This window comes from Gasterosteus aculeatus, chromosome 9 (genome assembly GCF_964276395.1).
Source record: "Gasterosteus aculeatus chromosome 9, fGasAcu3.hap1.1, whole genome shotgun sequence".
In the NCBI taxonomy this organism is placed as follows: Eukaryota; Metazoa; Chordata; class Actinopteri; order Perciformes; family Gasterosteidae; genus Gasterosteus; species Gasterosteus aculeatus.
The window spans coordinates 15,534,195-15,554,854 of NC_135696.1; the positions used below are offsets into that span (position 1 = coordinate 15,534,195).

At 41.6% G+C, this 20,660-nt stretch overlaps 2 protein-coding genes across 4 annotated transcripts in view; one reads left to right on the forward strand and one right to left on the reverse strand.

The window, feature by feature from the left end:
* The window catches only part of tbck (TBC1 domain containing kinase), a 29,381-nt gene extending 22,695 nt beyond the window's left edge, over window positions 1-6,686 (reverse strand). Inside the window, exons 1-18 of one of the 3 annotated variants that reach the window (XM_078109079.1) lie at window positions 6,363-6,686; window positions 5,404-5,607; window positions 4,874-4,946; window positions 4,469-4,583; window positions 4,273-4,346; window positions 3,684-3,825; window positions 3,505-3,565; window positions 3,356-3,417; window positions 2,966-3,027; window positions 2,634-2,782; window positions 2,403-2,541; window positions 2,199-2,298; window positions 1,408-1,457; window positions 1,203-1,332; window positions 937-1,035; window positions 776-838; window positions 558-684; window positions 289-339 (exon numbers count right to left, since the gene is read on the reverse strand). In XM_078109079.1, coding sequence (XP_077965205.1) covers window positions 289-339; window positions 558-684; window positions 776-838; window positions 937-1,035; window positions 1,203-1,332; window positions 1,408-1,457; window positions 2,199-2,298; window positions 2,403-2,541; window positions 2,634-2,782; window positions 2,966-3,027; window positions 3,356-3,417; window positions 3,505-3,565; window positions 3,684-3,825; window positions 4,273-4,346; window positions 4,469-4,583; window positions 4,874-4,946; window positions 5,404-5,607; window positions 6,363-6,429 — 1,768 coding nt within the window. In that variant the 5' untranslated portion in view covers window positions 6,430-6,686. Of the gene's footprint in view, window positions 1-288; window positions 340-557; window positions 685-775; window positions 839-936; window positions 1,036-1,202; window positions 1,333-1,407; window positions 1,458-2,198; window positions 2,299-2,402; window positions 2,542-2,633; window positions 2,783-2,965; window positions 3,028-3,355; window positions 3,418-3,504; window positions 3,566-3,683; window positions 3,826-4,272; window positions 4,347-4,468; window positions 4,584-4,873; window positions 4,947-5,403; window positions 5,617-6,057; window positions 6,197-6,362 lie in introns of those variants that run through there. The other 2 variants (XM_040186534.2, XM_040186536.2) reach the window with 2 other exon arrangements.
* Window positions 6,435-17,228, forward strand: aimp1a (aminoacyl tRNA synthetase complex interacting multifunctional protein 1a). Its single transcript, XM_040186540.2, has 7 exons — window positions 6,435-6,601; window positions 8,993-9,123; window positions 10,495-10,608; window positions 12,154-12,318; window positions 13,829-14,037; window positions 14,974-15,142; window positions 16,921-17,228. Coding segments are annotated over exons 1-7 (957 nt in total). The 5' UTR covers window positions 6,435-6,599; the 3' UTR covers window positions 17,088-17,228.
* The last annotated feature ends 3,432 nt before the right edge of the window (window positions 17,229-20,660 follow it).

Below are 20,660 nucleotides of genomic sequence, written 5' to 3' on the forward strand. Positions count from 1 at the left end.
GTATTATCGGTTAATACATTTGCCATCAATTGTTGTTTGCTTGTTTATAATATCCATAATTAATTTAAACCTGATTTCCTTACAAGAAACAACAGGGATCTCAGAAACTTTGCCTGCACTGTCCAGTAAAGTTACTGAATCGATTTCAAGTCACTGAATCGAATTGTTCTAAATTAACCCAGATCGTCCATGAATCGAATCGGCAACCACGAATCGCAATTCGAATCGAACCGTTGTTAAAATGAACCGTTACACCCCTAGTTATTAGCTATTCAAATTTATTATTACCTTCATTATTAAAGTTTAAGTACAGGAATGGGGCACAGAGTGAATCCAGACCTGAGAGGATGGAAAGAAAACAGTTTATAACGTACATTTATTGTCTTACATGGTTGTAGCTAAGGGAAGGAATTTCAAAGATGTGACATGAGCCCCACCTAGTGTCCGAGCATATATACTACAATAGCAAATAATGCAAACAAAGGGCGAGTGTGGTGGGGGTGCAGCGGTGCAAAAATGCAGTGAGAGCTAAATAAATTGCCAGATGAGTGTCTAACCCTGCCAGTAGACCAGGTCCGGGTGGGAGACCACCCAGGCTTTCAACACACGCCTGAACTTGATGTGGCCCTGAGGAGACGACAGCAGCTCGTCGTACTGGTGACAGCGCGGGATGTCGACCTCAATCTGTCGGCGCGCACAAAAAACACACACCCGATAAAAGAATGACAGCAAAACGTTGACAACGTGATACTGCTGTGTCTTCTGAAGAAGTTACCTGTCGATCTGTCGGGATGGGAGTATCTTTGTCAATGCTTTCGTATTTGGCTTGAATGTCTCCCTGTGTATTAAAAAAAAAGAAAAAACGAGATGAATGTCAACTCAAAACAATGTTCAAACTGCAGCTTTTCCAAACATAGGACGACTATTCTCCTGTACCTCAATGCCAAGCAGTGCTGCCCACGCCAGACCTCTAACAAGAGGGGGGATATCCACTCGGGCCTCTTTCCACACCAAGTTCTTCTTGTAAGGGTAGGCCTGAAGACAACACACGACACAGAGTATAAATGAACGAGCCTGTTTAAATGATAACGCAAATAGTAATTGATAGAAAAAAGGATCGGGGACCGAAATGTTTACGCGCTCTGTCTAATTGGGGAAAAAGTCCTTGTGTGTGTGTTTGTGTGACTTTGAATGGAGCGGACCTTGAGCAGCCTGTCAAAGAGGACGATGCGGATGAGCTGGTACTCAGTGTCTCTCTCTCGGATGATGAGTGGGAGCGTGACGGTGGCCGACAGCTCATTGCTGCTGTTGGACTGAGGCAGAGTTGACTGCCTAAAGGAGAGAGAAGTAAAGGAAATGAGACATTACCGGAGATACAACAGGGACTGAAGGATGAAGGTTGCTTACTCGTCTTCCAGTAGAGGGTAATAGGCTTCTCCCGGAACATCCTTCAGCCGCTGGAAAATGAAAAAACAAAATACAGATTTAAAATTTAAGGTTGAATTCTTTTGAAAGGTGCATTTTGGAACCACTTACAACATAAATGTATTATGGTATTATCTATTAGAGAAGTTATCAACTAACAAAATGAGCATTTGTTGTTGTACCATTTTCTTTCCTATGTTTATAACAAAATGATGGTAGAAGAGTTTTAAAACTGGATAAAAAATTGAGAAAAGTACCGCCAAAGCTGGACCACATGAGAGTAAGAGTCTAGTCTTTGATTTTATCTGTCATATTGCGTGAGTGACTTTTCCTGATTTGATCTGATGTAATTTTTCTGTTTTAGCAGATCTATAATTTGCTTTGACAAATTTAGCCATCATTTGCACATTAGTGATGAATATTTATACGACGTGGTGCGCTGGGAACTGCAAGGTTGGTGGTTCAAGTCCCGGCTGCCCCATGTCCCATGTCGAAGTGTCCCAAGACACCTAACCCCGAATTGCTCCCCAGGCAAAAATGTAAAATGGCATGGGTTATAAATGTAATGTAAGTCGCTTTGGATAAAAGGGTCAGCTAAATGACCTGTAATGTAATGTAATAATAAAAGAATCTCACGGTGTAAACCAAAAACATCAAACCCTACAATATTGTTGCAACTTCAATATATAAAAGGTAATTGGTCCAAATATTGTGTCGGTTTCATCTTCTCCATACATACAAATATTGTACACGTCTCCTTGTTTGGGTCTTACGTTTCGGAGTTGGCACAGAGACAACGTCACTGTTGTGTCGTCAAGTAAGAAACTGCGGTCCCTTCCCTGGCCAAATGATTCCCCGTCTTCCAGGACAAAACTAAAGACAGAAAGAAAGAGGGAGATGTGTGATCAGTATATAGAATATCAACTGAAGTTATCAAATGCCTTCATCATCCGTGTGCACATGTGTGCGTACTGTACTTGGGCAGTGTGCAGATTGGAGGCTTGGACTGTATAATCTCCTTGTTGGTCAGCTCCTTCTCCAGGTCTCCCCCAGCCAGACACCACAGATGGTACACCTCATTTATGCCCCGCTCCGAGAGGTAGTCGTCATCATCGTCTAATAACACATAAACACACAAAGAAGTGAACATCTACCCATCCCCACGGGTGGGTAGATGGGTAAGGCTGCATGTGTCAAGTTGGGGAGACCTTTGCAAAGTTCCCTGATGTCTTCTGGGAGTTCCAGATGTGCACAGCGAAGAGAGGAAGAGAACAGGCTGACGGGCTTCTTGAAGGGCGTGTAGAGGTCCGAAACGCCACTAAACACAGGGTCTCCCAGCAGGTCTGAAGGGGTCGGCCTGCAGGGCAAACAGCAAACATGGTCATCACAGAAAAATATCCACAAACACAGAGTGCGCCTTAATGTTGTAATTTGAGAACTGATCATTTATTATATTGAATATTTATTAATATAAAGTCATAAAAGTTGTAACACAATAACTTCTATTCTATCTATTTACGTATCATTTGTGTCCTGTTACCTTTTGGATGGACGAAATGTCAAGCATTTTCTTAATAATGCAAGGACATTTTCAGGCAGCTCCTGTAAATAAAAGACCTTGTTAACTAGAGAACACAAAATCCACACAAGTGCTATTTAAACTTCCAATAATCCCACCAAAATGTCACAAAAGCTTAGGTAGTACTTACACAGAATCTAAAATAGTACTACATGTGTGGTTGAATACATGATGCATTGTGCAGTTTGGTATCACTGGTAAGTGGAACCATGAAATATGTTTTTTTAATCAACAAGTGTGATGCCAATAATGCGATCTAAGTTTATAGTAATGTTGAACACCTTTATGTCCTTTTTTTATATGTTCTTCATCATTAACTTAAATCTAGGCAGCCAATGATTTTGACTTCACCTTGATGGCATCCAGGCAACCATGTTCCTCAGCGAGGACGGTGACAATGTCGTCTATGCAACCTGAGGAAGACAAACAACGTCCCGGTGTGAGCCCAATGCAATTAAAGAGCATATATGCTCAGTACGTGGACTTTTTTTTAAACTTACCCAAAGTTAGGATGAATTTCAGCCTCTCACTAATATCAATATTCAGCAGCAGTCGTCTGCCCTGTAAGTGATTTACAGCATTAGAACCGATGGGGCAAACGATCCATGCAGCTTGAATTCTGGCTAACCCAAACAGGATGGATTTTTCTTGTCTGAAGGGGTTGTAAAAGGATTCTTACTGCGCATAATTCAAACAGCAAAACCCCAAGCGACCACACGTCCGTCTTGGGTCCTGAAGGCAGAGGAGCCTCGTCGTGGTAAGAGTCACTGGGGTGGAAAGAGCCCTGAGCAATCACCTCCGGAGCAAGGTATGATGGGTACCTGAGGGAAGGTTCACACATATTGCTCACATTTCTGTCGTTAACTGAAGTATATTCTGTTGTTCCTGAGAATGTGCAACGCTGTTCTAGAAGTTACATTTATTACATTTGTTAATCCAGATGTTATTGAGATTCATGGGTATGTGCCATCATTCCTCTTTTCGTTCTGCCAAAGGATATTAAACAGAGATACTTGGTTGAGCAGAAAGGCCTTTGGATTAGGACAAAAGTCCAACGATCTGTTACGGTTTCCAAAGCAGGAAGTTATTTTGAAGCCCTAAAATCTGTTTTCCATTAAAAAGCAATGGACTGTTATGCGTCAATTATATTTGTCTTCTTTATGATTGGACTAACAGCAAACAGACAAAGTGAAAATTTGAACCTGAACCGAGTGCATAAAACGCAGAGCACTATTTCTCTGCGATGAACAAGGAGGAAAGAGACGTACCCAATGGGAAAATCTACGTCAGCCCCATGATCAGTCATGTGATAAAGGCCAAACTTTGCCAGCTTAACATTCCCCTATGAAGAAAAAAAAAGTCTTACAGTCACACAGTATAACATTAAACAAATCATATGTATTTTTAATTGGACAAACTTGTGGTCACTTAAATATATAAATACATATGTAGGCCCAATTTTACCTTGCAGTCCATGAGCACATTGTGTGCACTGAGGGCTCTGTGCACCATACCATGTTTGTTCATGAATTCCAGACCTTCGAGAACCTCGTAAGCTATCTGCAGCATCTTCCCTGGGCTGACACAAACAAAATACCCCGACAATGTGTCAAACCAAGTGTTGACTGGCTCAGAGAAAAGACACAACAAATAATTTATAAGTTTTCAACAGTTAAGCATTAGAAATTTGACTGTTTTTAATTTACAAACGCTCAGCCAGTAGATGGCAAAGTCCACGCATAGTATTTCCATGCCAATGTAATCAAGCAACGGAACAAGAGTAACTAAAAAACAGCTCACCAGTTAGAGCGAAGGTAGAAAACAAATTGTAAAATACTTTAATAGTTTATGAGGAAGAATGAATCTCACCTGACTGTTTTCCCTTGTTTTTGAAAGTCACTTAAACTGCTTTCAAAGTGTTCAGCAACAACAATCAGTCGTTCTGTACAGCATGAGGAAAAATTTTAAGATTAAAATACACATGTAATGTATTCATGTTTTTGACACCTCTATGCTTCATTGGTGCTGTGCCAAAAACATTAGCTTCATACATTTTAGCTATAGTCACCTGATAAAATGTTGAAATGGTAACTTGTGTTATTGGACTATAATGAAATACAGTTGTACACTATGTTATTACTTTTATCCAACTGTAAATCCAACGCTATATGTAATTCAATTAACAACAGACCTGCATGTTAATCCCAGCCAACTAGCATTAAACACAGAGCATGAAACCTTAACAAATACCCAGGGTCTACTTTTTCAGGTATGTTTTGGAGAAGCTGAGTGAGAGAACACATCAGGGGAAAAATATGAAATACAATAATATGTAATCAAGTGGGAGGAGAGGGTATACAGGTTGGACCCTTTACAAAGAGGAAGACACAGAGTCATACCGTGTTTCCCTCTGGACATGTCCACGTATTGGCAGAGTCTGGGATGAGTGATGGTTTTAAGGACCTGGAAACGTCCCAGGATTTTGATGGAGTTGGGGGTGAGAGGGAGGCCATTACTACCACAGACATCATGAGGAAGCGCTGAGGCAAAGAAGGTGAAGGCCCCCAGCTGTGCGTCTTTCAGAGGGTTCATCCTGCCACCGGCTAGAAGCACCGATGATGGGAGAGAGACTTCAACAGGACTCATGGATAATATGCGACAACATACATGTATGAATGAGCAGAACATTCCGATCGTCACCATGATATGTTAAATTGTGTTCTCATTTAAGTCATACCACCACAGGGCGTTAAAAACATCAATTAAATGTCCATGCTTTATGTAAACATCTGCTGAGTTAAAGACCACCATTAGAGCAAGTGAAAGGTCATTAAAGTACTAGCTGGTGAGTAATAAATAAAAGATAATATTCACACTATATAATTGCAAATTAAGTTCGGCAACAAATGACACCCTGCTGCAGCAGATAAACCCACTAAGCTAACGTTAGTTTAGCTAATTTACGAAAATAACGTGTATGACTAACGTTGTTCAGACTGGATGGGGAAACATTAATGTGATGTGCATGACATCAAAATAACGAGTCTACTCACACTTAATGGTAAAGCTGTATTGCCATGTCAACGGGATGAAATAGAAATTAGCATAAAAACATTTAAAAGGATTTCGTTTCCTGCCTCTGCGATGTGATGGGAAGAGCTGAGGGAACGTGACCAATGGCGTCATTTGTGTGCGACAAGTATTTTGAAAAAACAAAACCAATATGTAACTTAAATCAAACTAAATTATTTGAAAAACTCTCAACAAGATTGCCCATTAATAATTGTTTTACCGTATATTTGTAAGAGTTTGTTTTGCATTGTAGTTATTACACACGCATTCTACGCTGCCTGCTTACCTTTTGCGACGGTATCCGATCTATAAAAGATTTGGCTGTCGCACCGTAACGGAAAACACACGAACATGCTCCGTATCCGGATGCTGTAGAGATCTAACAGGAAGGCCCCCAGAGCAGCTTCGAGCTGCCTGACTGCATGTCAGCCAGCTAGCTGGCTAGCTGTAGCAGGAGTCGTTACAAGCAGCTGTCAAGCCCCCACATCTCCATGAAACGTGTTGGGGTTGCGGTTCAGAGTCCATGTGAGTTGAAAAAACCCCCTGTTTATTTGTTTTAACTAACCGATTGTAAGTCGTGAATAACCTCTAACCAACCACACAACCAGTGGTTCGTCAGTGCTAGCTACATGATAGTTAGCCCAAAGTCTAAGTTAACGTTGAGGTCCCTTGTCACGGTCTTGTTGAAGATCCATGTTCCGTTTTAGCTGAACCGAATACAGTTAATAATGAATTCACCTACAACTTCCGTAAAATCCTCCACATATCACACTACATTTTAATTGTGTGCCTAGCATTAACTTTCCCGAAATGTATTGATTGTAGTTTGATTTCTGTATTTGCAAGTTACTCCATTTAGTCTTCTTCAGTGATTTGCCGATTTTGTCTAAATGCATAACCTATTGTTATGTCAATCCTTACATTTGAAAGCAAATGCAAATAACATAATTCATTAAACAAGAACACACTAATCACAAGAACACACTAAGGTGCATGATTTGAATTTGTATACAAAACGTCTTTTTTTTCTTTTTTTAACTAACATGATCCCATTCAATCCTTTCAGCACCACTAGGTTAAATACGCCTGTGCAATGACTACGCCTCTGAATCCCAATGGGCACTTAGCAGTATAATAACTAAATATTTAATGCATCTTTTTATGCAGGCATATACAGTAATTGGTGATAACATAATTCTTCATTGTCAAACATTATTGACATGTCTCAATTATTAGTGATTATATTTGCTCTCTTTCCGCTGTGTGTTGATTTTGTTTTTGCACGTGTATTCTGAAAAATGTGAAACATGATGAGATAGGAGGGTAAATATATTTATTTATTATTAAAAATATCTGAGAGACTAAAAAAAATCTTTTTACTGGTACAGTTTATGGCTAAAGCCTTTAATTGAATTGCATTTGGGCTAAAGACCCCCCCCCACAGCTTTCAGCTGTAGGTCCCTGTAATGCCTTCAGGTGGTGCTGGCATACTGTTCTTTTTTTATATTTATATCTGTCTGGCTGGCAGACAGGTGGGGAAGTATCCTCATAGTTTATTTTTACTGTGGGAAGGAACCATGAAATGAGCAAACACTTATACTGGTGGGTCTGCTCAGCAACACCGTATCAGAGAAAACCACCTGTTTAGTTTATGGCTGTGCAGTATTATCGTTTATGTTTTAAGTTTATAATGAATATAGACATAAAACGTTTGTGTGGAGAAATGTTGACGATGCAAACCAGTCAGCCGTGGCTATTTTTAGGAGTTTGATCATGCAAAAACCTCCCAACTTGAGCATCAGCGGTCCCGTGTTTAGCACTGTTAACCTGCTAGTTTGCAAAGCAGGAGATGAATCAGGCCTCGGGCCCCAGGACTCATTTTCCAGGGTTTTCCAAATGAAATTAGCCTTTTGTGGCTCTTGACATTACTCCACCCCCGGTCCTGTTTAAATCAATTGGGTTTCTCAAAGAGCAATGCTTTGTTCCTTGATTTTATCCACTCCAGTTCTTTTGTGTTTCTCATTTCCTCGTCACACAACATTTTGTTTTCATCTCGGGCCAGCTGTTGTTCTGCGGCGCCTCCCTGTAATACGTGTAAGAAGTTTTCTTCTCCATGCCTCAGCCTTAAAAAAAAAAAAAAATGGTTCTTTTCCTGTTTACTTTTTTTATTCAATTTAATTTGCCAATCTCAACATGATAAATGGAACATTACCGCAAATAAAACAAACTGGTGTCAAGTTGTGTTTTAGTCGAGTGGCCTAAAAGTTGGACCATTTTGAAGTTGAATGCCTGTGAACTTGATGCTAAGTGGATAAACCTCTGAATTTAACTTCTTCATATGTTAATATGAAAGACAGAATTCAATTCTTTCAATAATATAACTTGTCAAGAAAGTCTTTCAACAAGACACGGTTTATACTTCCTGAGACGGCACGTTGAAAACATGGCAGATTCTGATCGCTGTCAGTGCCAGTACCTTAATAAATAAAATAGGAAATTATTGTACAATGTAATGTAGTCCTATATAAGAGCCCAGCAACACCTTTACAGAAATGAAATGTTTTTGTTCTGACTGTCGGAGAGGAGTAGGCGGGAGTAGAAGAGCTGTAGTTTGTGGTTGTACTGGAATGCAAACTTTGTAACTCCAAACATGTATCTTTGTAGACGTTCAGCATAGTACTTAAGAATACCATCTCTTTTTACAATGTTTCACTTGAGTGAATTTCCTGCAACAGGGTAACAAAAGCATTGTTTTTAGTTGTGAGCTTGATGCATGAACACTTGCCTCCATTTTAAACATGAGGAGAGATGCCCCTTTGATAAAACCCAGAAATTGATAGCAGAATTTGCAGAATGTATTCAGTTCAATCTATTTTCTATATTGAAGAATGTCTGTCTTTTCTTTGGTTTTGTTAGGTTTTTAGCTCGCTCTTTGTTCAAGATGTCGAGTCACAATCCTTTGTTGAGGCTGGAGCAGCGAGCGACCGAGGCTGACCAGATCATCGAGTACCTCAAACAACAAGTCCAGCTGCTGAAGGAGAAAACCGGTAGGAGACACACGCAGACCCGCACAACCCGACAATTCAGTGCTGTTACATGTATTTTGCCCAATACATTATACATACATATGTATGTTTTGAGTTATAAAGTTGTGTTTCTAAATGGGTCTATATTTCCCTGCGGAAAGGCCTGTCTCGTCTGGAGCTGCAGCACATGATTTATTTATTTATCGGCTTTAAGAGAGACGTACTTCTGGCCTACGTGCATGATTTACAGTCGCCTGATTTAAAGAGTGAACTCACCGTCGACTACAAGCTGTTTTATGATGCCTGAGGCCCCAGTTATTCGGGAAAGTGTACGTGGATTTAGAAGAATTATCAATGAAGATAATTTCCCATGTTTTTTGAAAGCTTGAATGAGCCAAATATATTCCGGGCACTAATTAATGAATCAAGAAATTAAAAAACGTTTTAAACGCGTTGTTTATTTTTACAAAATATGAGCGAAGAAAGTTCTATTTCTGTGTAAATGATAAATGTCCTCTGCATACTCCTTGTGACCTTCTCCATTGATAATTGTATCACTTGCACAATGGAAGACGTTTATTATTCCAAAGGAGTTAGGACAGTGTCATACTGTAACTTAAAATACGGGTAGATGAAATCCAGCGTTCTGATTGGTTGAGAGTGAGTCACGGGTGGGTGCATTATTCAGCGATAATGTACAGTTGCCGTTCACATTGACCCGAGCGTTCCGTATCACTGCGCACTCAAAATAACGGGTTTGATTTAGCGCGACCGTTAGTTGACATTTCAGCTTTTAGCTCGGTGGCGATCGAGAAGACCGAAAAGACCGGACACACCCACATGATCGGACAATTGAGGTGGACATCGTGGGCGTTGTGAATGAATGAGATGCTGCGAGATCTTGCAAGGAGACCCAATGCTGTTTACATGCACGTATGGGGACTATTTTTCTCTAGAATACTGAAATGCAATATACAACGTTTGGTGGCTACAACAATTTTGTGCTGAAAGGCAACTATTTACTTACGGTTACCAGCAAAATGATGAATAGTATTATAAAAGCAATAAGGTACGAGAGGCTGTACTTTATCGTCCAATCATCCAACAGTTCGAGGGTGTTGTTAGGCAACCCTCGAACTGTTATTTATTGTTATAACATTATTGAAGATAAAGTACTGCCTTAATTAAGACGCCATGGGATTTCAAAAATGGGATTCATTGACAATTTTGTGGATTTTTTTAACTCCAAAAGAGAGAGACTGTAGATGTTGGTAGTCACCAAGTTGAAGGCCATGATGTCTTTGTATCAGATCAGCGGCTCTGATCAGTTCCTGTTGAATAGTGCAACTTCATTCCAGCGCTGAGGGCTGACAAGAATGTGCTCTGCTGCAGTGGTCCAGGCCAGCGTCAGAGAAGAGAAGAAGCTGATGGTGGAGAATGCCAAACTGAAGAATGACATCGAGGAACTGAAAAAACAGCTGCTGGAAAAAGAGAAGAAGAAGGGAGGTACGTTGGATTCGTTTCGCAGGACCAATGTATCAAATGTGTGTTTGTCTTTCAAAAGACCTTGATGTGGTTATTCTTCACACGCAGTTGTCGAAGCGGTTGTGTTACATTAGAGACATTTGATGTCAGTTGTTGCCCGTTAGAGCATTGTCTGGTTTACTGTGAAGGACAGCAGCTTTTGCATCGTCGCCCCACCCCAGTATTTTTTCCCCTTTTTAAATTTTAAATAATTGAAGCAGCCGTGGTGCTTCAAGAATCCCCATTACAGACGGTGATGGGGACAACATGTCTGTCAGCCATGTGCATCTGACATACATTGACATTAAAGGCCAAACAGCTCAGATCATTAACACACATTTAATGTTTTCCAGAAAGACGCTGCGGGGCTGGAAGAAATGAGCAGTTTAAACCTTATTGCAAAAGAGCCAATTAGTTAAGTGTTGGAACAGAGAAGGAATGCGTTCCAATATACCAAAGACTGTGTTTCTAATAAATTGTTTATCTTTTTTGGCGCTTCCTTTCAGTGGTTTTAAGGTGGCATTAAATGGCTCCATCGAAAGACGAGTGAATAAGAACTTTTTGAAAGCGCTTTCAGACTTTAGCTCATTTGTTATTGATATGAGGGGAAAAACTATTGAATATGAATTTAATAGTACTTTGAGAAAAATAACCATGTGACGAATTGAAGACGAACATTTGCCCTTTTTTATTTTAGCGCTTTGGCCTCCATCAACTCCTGCTTTGCCCTCTAAATGCTTCAGTGTGTTCACCAGCCAGACGCTGGGTCAGAAAGCCGAGCTGCGACAGGCTAAAAGAAACCCCTGTAGCTGGTAATTCTCTGTGGGTCCATAACTACCAGCAATCCTCTTTTTACATTCTACAAAGTCATTTCAACCATTTTTATTACAACATTGTGGAAAAATGCAGCCTTAATTTGAACTTCTAGTCAAGCTTCCATTGTTTCCAAAGATGCATGAATAAAATAATGCACAGTACATCTACAATAATTGATTTATTGAAGGTTTTGATATACTAGTGAAACCATATAACCTCACAGCGACCCTACGGGGGGGGATGTCAACAGTTTAAGAGGTTGCTGCCCGTAATTCCAAGATAAACCGGAAAGATCCTGAGCTCAGGTCCTAACATAGAATTAAGGTAATTAAAAGCATTATGGCGACGGTGGTGTGCCTGCCGACCGATGTTTGTCAGACATAGGCACTGGATTTTTGTAGGAATTCAAACATCAGGCGCCTTAAATGAGGGGTTATTTTTCCTGTAGAGTTATTGCAGGACATTGTTCTCTGCGTTATGGCTCCATTTCCTCGTTTCCATCAACTTGGACACTGTGTCATTTTCCCATCTAAACTGTTTGCATCAGGAGAGCAATCCTCCCACTGGGTGTGTAAATAAATCTCCCTCTGTATCATTTCGTTGTACCTTGTTGATGCAACTATCTCCTGTGCGTACAAAGTATTTTTCCTTCAGACCGCTATTCATATCGTGTTTTTCTGACCGACCTTTGGCCCGTTTGCCCTCCTGCAGGGAGCCACTCGATGGCCATGCCGTCCAGTGACCACGGCGTTGAGTGCATTTCCAAGCCCGGCCCTCCTAAACCGTCTGGACCGGCCGCTTCTGCTTCCCCTGCTGCGAACGCCCAGAGCCCCCCCCTCAAAGAAGAGGGTAAGAAGAAGAAGCCAGAAAAAAAAGGTAACGACTGGAGAACAAAAGGAAGCCACATTGCAGTGGTTTTTTTTATGAATCCTTTTGAAGAGTTTTTGTTTTTCATCTATTTGTTTTTCACTAGAAATGACTTTATTAAAGCCATAAAAGTGCCCTCTAATTACTGTAGGTTGTGCTCCTACTTTATCAACATTACCATCATTATTATTTGGAACTTGAAGGCGGAATAAGAAGGCTATTCCTGATTCGCACAAGATAATTAGTACCTTGAAGAGTGTGTCTTTACCTGCTCTCTTCCTGTATTTTCTTATGTGCTTTGTTTGGGACGTCCAGGTTCCAAATTGCAATCACGCATCCACGACAAAACAGAAAAAAACGTATATTTTTTTGCTAAATGTTCTTTTTAATCAATAGTTAGAAAGATGCCCTGTGCGCTTAAAAGTCCATTGGGATTCTCCAAACCCGTTTTTTCCACTTGCATTTCATGTGATAATGATTGTATGACAGCGCTATCGGTCTCTCAATGATCTCTGGGCCTCAGTAGGAAGACTTTTTGTGGAGCTTCATTTGCTTTTGACTTTTATGAATTCTGAGCTTCGTGTGTGAAGAGACTTGCTTATCTAACGTCACCTGTAATTGAACCCAATTTGAGATTGATTAAATGTTAGCAGCTTGTGGATAGGTGTCATGTCGGGAGCCGTCATGAAACCAAAGTATCCCCATGTGTCACATATAATGGCTTTGAACATCTTATGAGTGGCACATGTGAAAATCTTTAACCGTTCACGCTAATCTAATGTGTTCTCACCTAATCCCCAAAAATCACAGCTTCGTAGTCCAACAAACCAACGTGCAGCCTCGCTGTGCTGGCGTCGCAGCAGAGCATTTATTCCACGCAGTAGAAATGTCAAAAGGCGTTGGGTTGAACTGCATATTCATCAGAGCTGGTGTTTCAGAGGAATGATTAAAGACCCCGCGGCCATTTGATCACTGCGAGCAACTGGAATGAATGTGTAAGCAAACCAGGCGAGTGAAAGCTACTCCGTCTCGCGGGAGGAAGCATCTGCTATTTCGCTGTGTCGCTGGATCATAAAGCGCTCGCTTCCAAAGGGCGCCTCGGTGCGCTCATTCAGTCAAGGCTTGTGCCCCGCGTTTCTGGGAAGGGGTGCAAAAGTGCAACCCCGAGGCCTGTCATTGATGGGTTTGTTATTTATGGGAGGAAATGAAATCGGATTCCAGACAGATGCCTAGTATTGCGTCCAATGTGATTTGCTTATTTCCCTTGGGACAATACCAGTTGGCTATGATAATGTCAGTGCTTTTAAACAACAATTTCCCGTTAAGCACATTTAGAGATGATGGCATGAAAACTCTCACAGATGCCTCTCGTCTCGCAGCAGACCTTCCCCTCACGGCTGACAGATCCCGGATTTCTACCTCGGGTTCATCGAAATGACACCGATGAATTGCAAAGATAAACCTAAATGATACAACAATTGTGTAGTACAACCTCGTATTCGCCTTTCTTGTATGCCAGGAGGAGAGAAAGCTGAGAAGAAGCAGGCCCCCCCCAGCCAGGAAGATGCCACGGTGGACGTGTCTCGCCTGGACCTGCGCGTCGGACGTATAATCACAGCCGACAAGCACCCAGATGCCGACAGTCTATATGTGGAGCAGGTGGATGTGGGGGAGGCTTCTCCCAGGACGGTGGTCAGCGGACTGGTCAAGCACATCCCTCTGGATCAGGTACACTATAACTTGTATATTGGTATTGATATACAGATAGCTAACACAATGCGTTGGCCCAAGAGGTATCTGCAGAGTAAAGACATTTTTGCAACATCATGTGATGTCAGAATTTACTGTGATGGGTCAAGGAACTCGGATTCCTGCACATTCAATGATCTGGCTTCTTCCTGAACGTCTCAGCGGGCTCCAGGAAGCCTGTAGATGTCAAAATCTGCCAACCTTCTGCTTATGAGTGAGGGAAATGTAGACCTGAACACAACATTTATCTTTGTACAGGCTTTATGAATCCCTTTAGTCTCTACTTAAGAGTGGTTTCCACCTGAGACACAAGCAGGGCTGTGTAGGTTTATACGTATTAATGGCTCTCTAGGGTCATAATAAGAATTTATTGGTCCATTCAGTGTGACTACTTAAGTAATAGTGTAAGGTACTACTTTATTTTGACATTTATGTTTTGCTCATTGAGCAAACAAATGTATCGTTGTTAGTGTTTCTGACATTCTGATATTTATAGACCACAGCTTTAAATCAACTCATTACATTGTTACTTGTAATGATGCATTTTATACAAACATATACGACCATGGCTAATGTTTTAAGTGGATACGCTACAGTTATATATATATATATAATTTGATCAAATTAAACTGTTCATTTTGTAAATACTGTTGCCGAACATTTACATTCTGGACCTGACTTGAGATGAATAATTAAAAATGCAACGAGACTGGACTCTCCAGACTAGAGTTACAGCCCTTTCACTTTTGTTTTATGAAACGAGTCAAACCTCGGACGAAGCCATTCTAGATTAACAGATCAGCATTATGCTTTATATTGGATTGTGGAATCAAACCAAATCACTGGAATTTCTTCTCGATTGTCATGGTAATATTGTATGTAAAAGGGCATTTAATCTTCCGTCCCCCCATGCAGATGCAGAACCGCATGGCAGTCCTGATGTGTAACTTGAAGCCAGCTAAGATGAGAGGGGTCGTGTCCCAGGCGATGGTCATGTGCGCCAGCTCTCCAGACAAGGTGGAGATCCTGGATCCTCCGAGCGGAGCGGCACCAGGGGACAGAGTTACTTTCCAGGGCTTCCCAGGTACCCGCTTAAGCCTAATTTATGCTTCTGCGTTTTCAGTGACGCAGACGCAAGACCCCCTTGCGCGTCCCTTGCGTGCCTTTTCACACCTCCTTGCGTCCTTGCGTGTGTCGACCCATTTTTCTAGGCTTGCGTCGCTTTCGACGCAAGCCTCCCGCAGCGCACCAGGCTGCGATTGGTCTGCTAACTACGTCCTTTACGGAGTCTCACATTTCCGCTTTCATAGCCCGATACCGCCATTATTAAAACGAAGAATGTTTACGAGAGAACGGATCAGATTTAAGAGCTTTTGTCGGAAGAAATGCGTAAATATGAGCGCTTATACAAGCCGTCATTGACGGCTTGTATAAGCGGGTTGGATTCACGGAGGGAGATCGCCGCAAACGCCGGTTTGCCGGTCGAGAGGTGCACAAAGTTGTGGAGGAAAATACGGGACAAATGTGTCCGCAATGAAAAGCAGCAGTGGCGATGCGCGGGGCAATAAAGTCTATGACAAATAAATAAATAAATAGACGTGACTCTCTAGGTCGTCTTCAACAAAGCACGTCACTCCGCCTGTTGTTCTGGCGGTGAATTGCTCTGCAACACACGCAGAACCATGAATTGAAACGAGTGCGTCGACGCAACGACGCAAACGCAGAAGCATGCGCCGGCCTTTAGACGGACATCGCTTCCCACGGCGCTGATTTACTCTTGATGATTGTGGTGCAATTAAGCCCACTGACAGAATGCCCCCGCCGAGTTTCCACAAACTGCGTCTGACTTTAGGAAATGGGACGCTGGCGTTTATGCTTCTCGCTGCCAGAAACAACACCGGCCATGATGTGTTCACAGAGCCCACTGAAAGCTCACATTGAAGGACTCGGTTCCGTTTGTTGGTGGCTAAATGGCCTGTGACGGCCGATTTAACGGACTAATCAACCGGCATCGCTTGGAATGTGACCTACTCTTTTCTAATAGTCGTAAAGATAAGAGTCTTACAGTAAGTGACTTGTTCAACTAATGCGAACCTTACTCCTTATTAATTTACACAACTAGACCGTAGAAGAGTTTAAGTCCCTCCTGGGAATTATTAAGAACACAAACTTTAATGAATTTGGCTGTTTGTTTTGGTTCGATAAGAGAATACAGCCGAGGCTATTTCCTAAAGTACATTCAAAAAGAAATGATGGGTGAAAGACTTTTTTTTTTTCTTCTTCTTATCTTTCTTTTCTTGAGCCAAAGAAGCATGAAACCGATTCAATTACCGCCAATCCAGTGCTGGTGTGGGTACATGGTTGGAATTTCCCCAACTAATGGGGTGCAGTACTCCTGCTTGAACTTCACAATATGCTGTTGCTCATCAAAACCTCTTTCATGCTTTGGATCAAAAGTGATTATTGCCACTCTCGGCTCCTAAATGGCAGCGTTGGGAAATGAAAAAACATTTAGTTCCTCGTAGAAGTCAGCCAGTACCGCTTGTGATTTTTCACAAATGCCAGGCAACATCAAAAGTCCTCATTTAATTATTTCCCCTGGATGCATGATTTGATACAGAGAAGTTTGGACAAGATGTTTTGAATTATGGCAGAGAAAAAAGGTGAGAATCTAATCGAGCACCATTGAAAGTCTATTCGCAACTCACGTGGAGAGGATGACGTTCAAATTGCCCTGATGGACACAGTGTTCCCAAGTACGGCCCTGGATACATAAAGCTGTCCTTTTGTAGTGTGATGTATGAGCAGAGAACAGAAGAGCTTCTAATGCTAATCTAATTAAAACGGACTTCTCGATTGCAGGGGAACCGGACAAAGAGCTGAACCCGAAAAAGAAGGTGTGGGAGCAGGTTCAGCCGGACCTTCGCACCGATGGCCAGTGCGTCGCAACTTACAAGGGCGCAGCCTTTGAAGTCGCCGGCAAGGGAGTCTGCAAAGCCCAAACCATGAGCAACAGTGGAATCAAATGAAATCGCAGAGCTGCTTGAAGTGGCGCAGTGTTTACTCGGCATTCTGCTGCGCAGCGATGAAGATGATGTAGTTAAGAAGTACACGGGCGAGGAATGGAAGTTAATGCCTTGAAGATGTTCAATAAAGGGATTTGAAAAGTACACATACTTCTAATGTCTGTCATAAGAAATCTGTCCCATGACAATTAGTTTTCTTTTTTTTTGACTGCTAAAATATAAACAACTAAGTGAAGTTATTCAATTCAACTGTGTTTCTGCTTGCATTCAGCTCTGTCCTCTCTCCGGAGGCCCCTTTGCTTTTATAAATCTAAAAGACGTCGATGCTGGACTTTGGACACTTTGTCTAGTCCTGGGTATTTTAATGAGCCCGAGATGAAACGTTGAAATGTTCTACTAAAAAGCCCAACACAAACAGATTGGGTTCTCAAGCTGTATTCAGATGGATCTCAGTCGCACTTTCCCAATCTTCTCGCCCACTGTTGGTATTTCAATCTGGACCCTGTGATGCGAGCGCCATGTGCTGTATTTTAGTGTCCCGTTGAAAGAACAAGTCGATCCACCTCCGGAAGTATCGGACTACGCACAGGAACCAGACGGAGAGCTGTGCACCCGAGGGTCTAATGTTACAGCTACACTAATTCAGGCCATTCCCTCTGCAAAAACGACTGTCATGGGTCAAATCCAACCAGCGCACAGTGCTTCTGCTTACCGTTTCAGTCTGCTTCAGCCAATTTCGTGCATTTTCTGGAGAGATGGTCGTCCGTGCTGAGGTACAGTAACTACTCCACAAATCGACTGCGGAGAGAGCAAATGTAATGCACGGGGTGAATAATCTTGATATTTAGCTTTTAAATGGGCTCCAGTAAGATTGGAAAAAACATTTCAGAAGGCATGGAGCTCCTACCCATCAAATGGTAGCTCTGAACCACCGCTGCAGTTACCCTGGTTGCAAAACGAAGGGGCATTATAGAGTTGAGGTGCAGTTTTTGAAACTTCTGCTAACACGACTTTGCAAGAAGAATGTGTGGGGTGGGATTGGTTTGGGGTGATTCACGTCAGTGAAGCTCTTGAGGTTGAGGGTTTATATTCGCCTGTGCCGCAACATGTGGACAGTCTCCCAAAAAGTCCTTTGGGGCATTGTCTGGTTCTAAAAGACTTAATTTGTCCCTTTCGGGACTTTTATACACCTCAACGAAAACAATAACTAGATATCCATGAGGTGAACCTCTCATCTTGGTTGAATTGACAAGTGACTTCCGCTGAAGCCTAATTTCACCCAAACCACAGACTTTTTCCTGGTTTTCTGTGACTGCGAGAGATTCAACCAAAGAGAAAGCTCACTAGAGGATATTGTGGTTGTAGACACTATGGAAGCACTTACCCATTCGTCCAAACATATCTGTAGATTATCAGGGTTTTCATTAACAGTACATATATGTTTCTCTGTTGGGGTCCATCTTCCTAAGTGGGCATTCTGACACTTAATAAGACATACATGATATTTGCGCCTCGCTTATTAGCTTCCAACTTTAATGTCCTCAAAATGAATAGAAAAGGAAAAGGATTGTTCTAGTAACTAAGTGGTGTTGCTCTAAATGTTGAGTTTACAGTTTCACGAAGAGGGACCGAACTACCAGAACATCATGAAACATCTGGAGCCATGAGGAATATATATATATGATTTCTGAAGCCAAGAACGCAGTTTGTGAGAAAGTGTGAAAGTCAAACTATGACAGGTTTTATGAAGCAATGCAAACCTCTGGGATAAAAGCTGGGATTCATGTTGCATTGCGTGATATGCATTTTAATATGTCAAGATCCGGTTTAAAGTGAATATCTTACAAATGAGGTTGCGCCTGCAATATTTTTTTCCATCTTAGAAGGCCAATTCCCCCGTTACATTTTGTACATTTTAGTTATTCAATTATTATTGCTGTTCAAATAACATTTCATTTTTGCCTATTAAAAAAATTATGATTAGTAGAACTGTAAACTTAGTAACTCCTTTGATTCCTTTTTGTTGCACACACTTAATTTACACCATAAATCCAGAATCATCATCTTTAAAACATTTGCATTTAGACGTTGCAGGTCAGCCATCCGATCATGAAAATCCTTCCACATGGAAAATTTGGATCAGATCACCTGTAAACAATCAAATAACGCAGTTACAAAACAATCAACAACTTTGTGTCAGTGGTACAAAGCTGTAGATGGGGAGAAACAGGATTTGGGTGGAAAATACTGTCAGGCTCTGAGGGGAAAACCGAACTGTGGACGTGTGTTGGCCGTAGTAGAAAGGGCAGCTCTCGCATGTTCCTCTGTGTGGCTTCATGCTTCGGCAGTGATCACAATGAACCAAATTATTCAAGCTTCCTTTTCAACAGCATGAAATCTATTATCCACATCACGGGCCCTTTTCATTATTTATTTTAGATCCCCACACAAGCAAACACTTTTGTTACTCGCCTCAGTGGAGTTTTAATACATATTCCAAGAGCCAATGCAGCTACAGCTGGTAGCATCAGTGAGCAAACTCCTTCACGTTGTCTTCACTTGTTACTTTATTGCTGGGACTTTCTCGTCATAGGACCTTGAATCCTCAGGCTGAAATAGGACAACTACAAGAATTATAAAATAAATGCATTTTTGGGGAGCAGCTCAGCCCAAATCCTTCCACTGGGTCTCATGAAGGCACACAGCTGAACGAACTACGTTTAGAACATGTGGATTGTTTGATAACGTGATACTGATGAATAAACCTCCATTTTCTATTGATAGATCGATGTGTCTGTTACACGGTTTCAGAACAAGAATATACAGCAACAAAAAGTGAAATAATTTATTGATTGTGAATAATCATCTGTAGGCAGCAATTTTGTTCTTAAGCAACATTTAGCACAATGGTTGCCAAGCAACACAAATGGAGGAGAAAACTTAATTGTAAAAGTTAGCAGGAACGTCCTGATCTTATCTGGACAGCTGTTGAACTGTTGTTGATTATTCGAGCACTAGTCCCTGCGGGTACAGATGTATTTGTCTCTGCTCCGGATAGTTTTAATTTGCACAGTGAGCATCTTCTCTTCCCACTCAATGTCAGCTTGTAGGCCAACGTGACGCTTGAACCTTGGGCGGTTGTGTTAAATCACAATTAGGTCGTTCTTGGCAAAACCATGTTTGAAAACCAACATGCAGTCTCTTTTACTTTTTCACTCATTCATTTCAGCTTCTGCTTCTTTCTATCCTCTTCCTCCTCCTGCTCCATCTCTCACCAAGCGCTCAACACAACGCTCATCCTACGCAGTAAATTCAAATTTACGGCAAAATCTGACATTGTGCAACACACGCGGCTTAGAAATAGGCTGTAGGCCAGGGTTTCTTTAACACAAAGGTACTTCACAAGCTGTCCAGAGGCATCGCGGCCGAAGGTTTTAGCAGCTGTGCCCAGTGGAGAATCCGCATTAAATCCACCTGCAGCTATCAGATCAGACAGGCATTATTGATGTGCTGTGTCCGCTTTCCTTCATGATTTATCCTCATTCCACTTTACCTCACGTCGGCTTTTTGACTCAC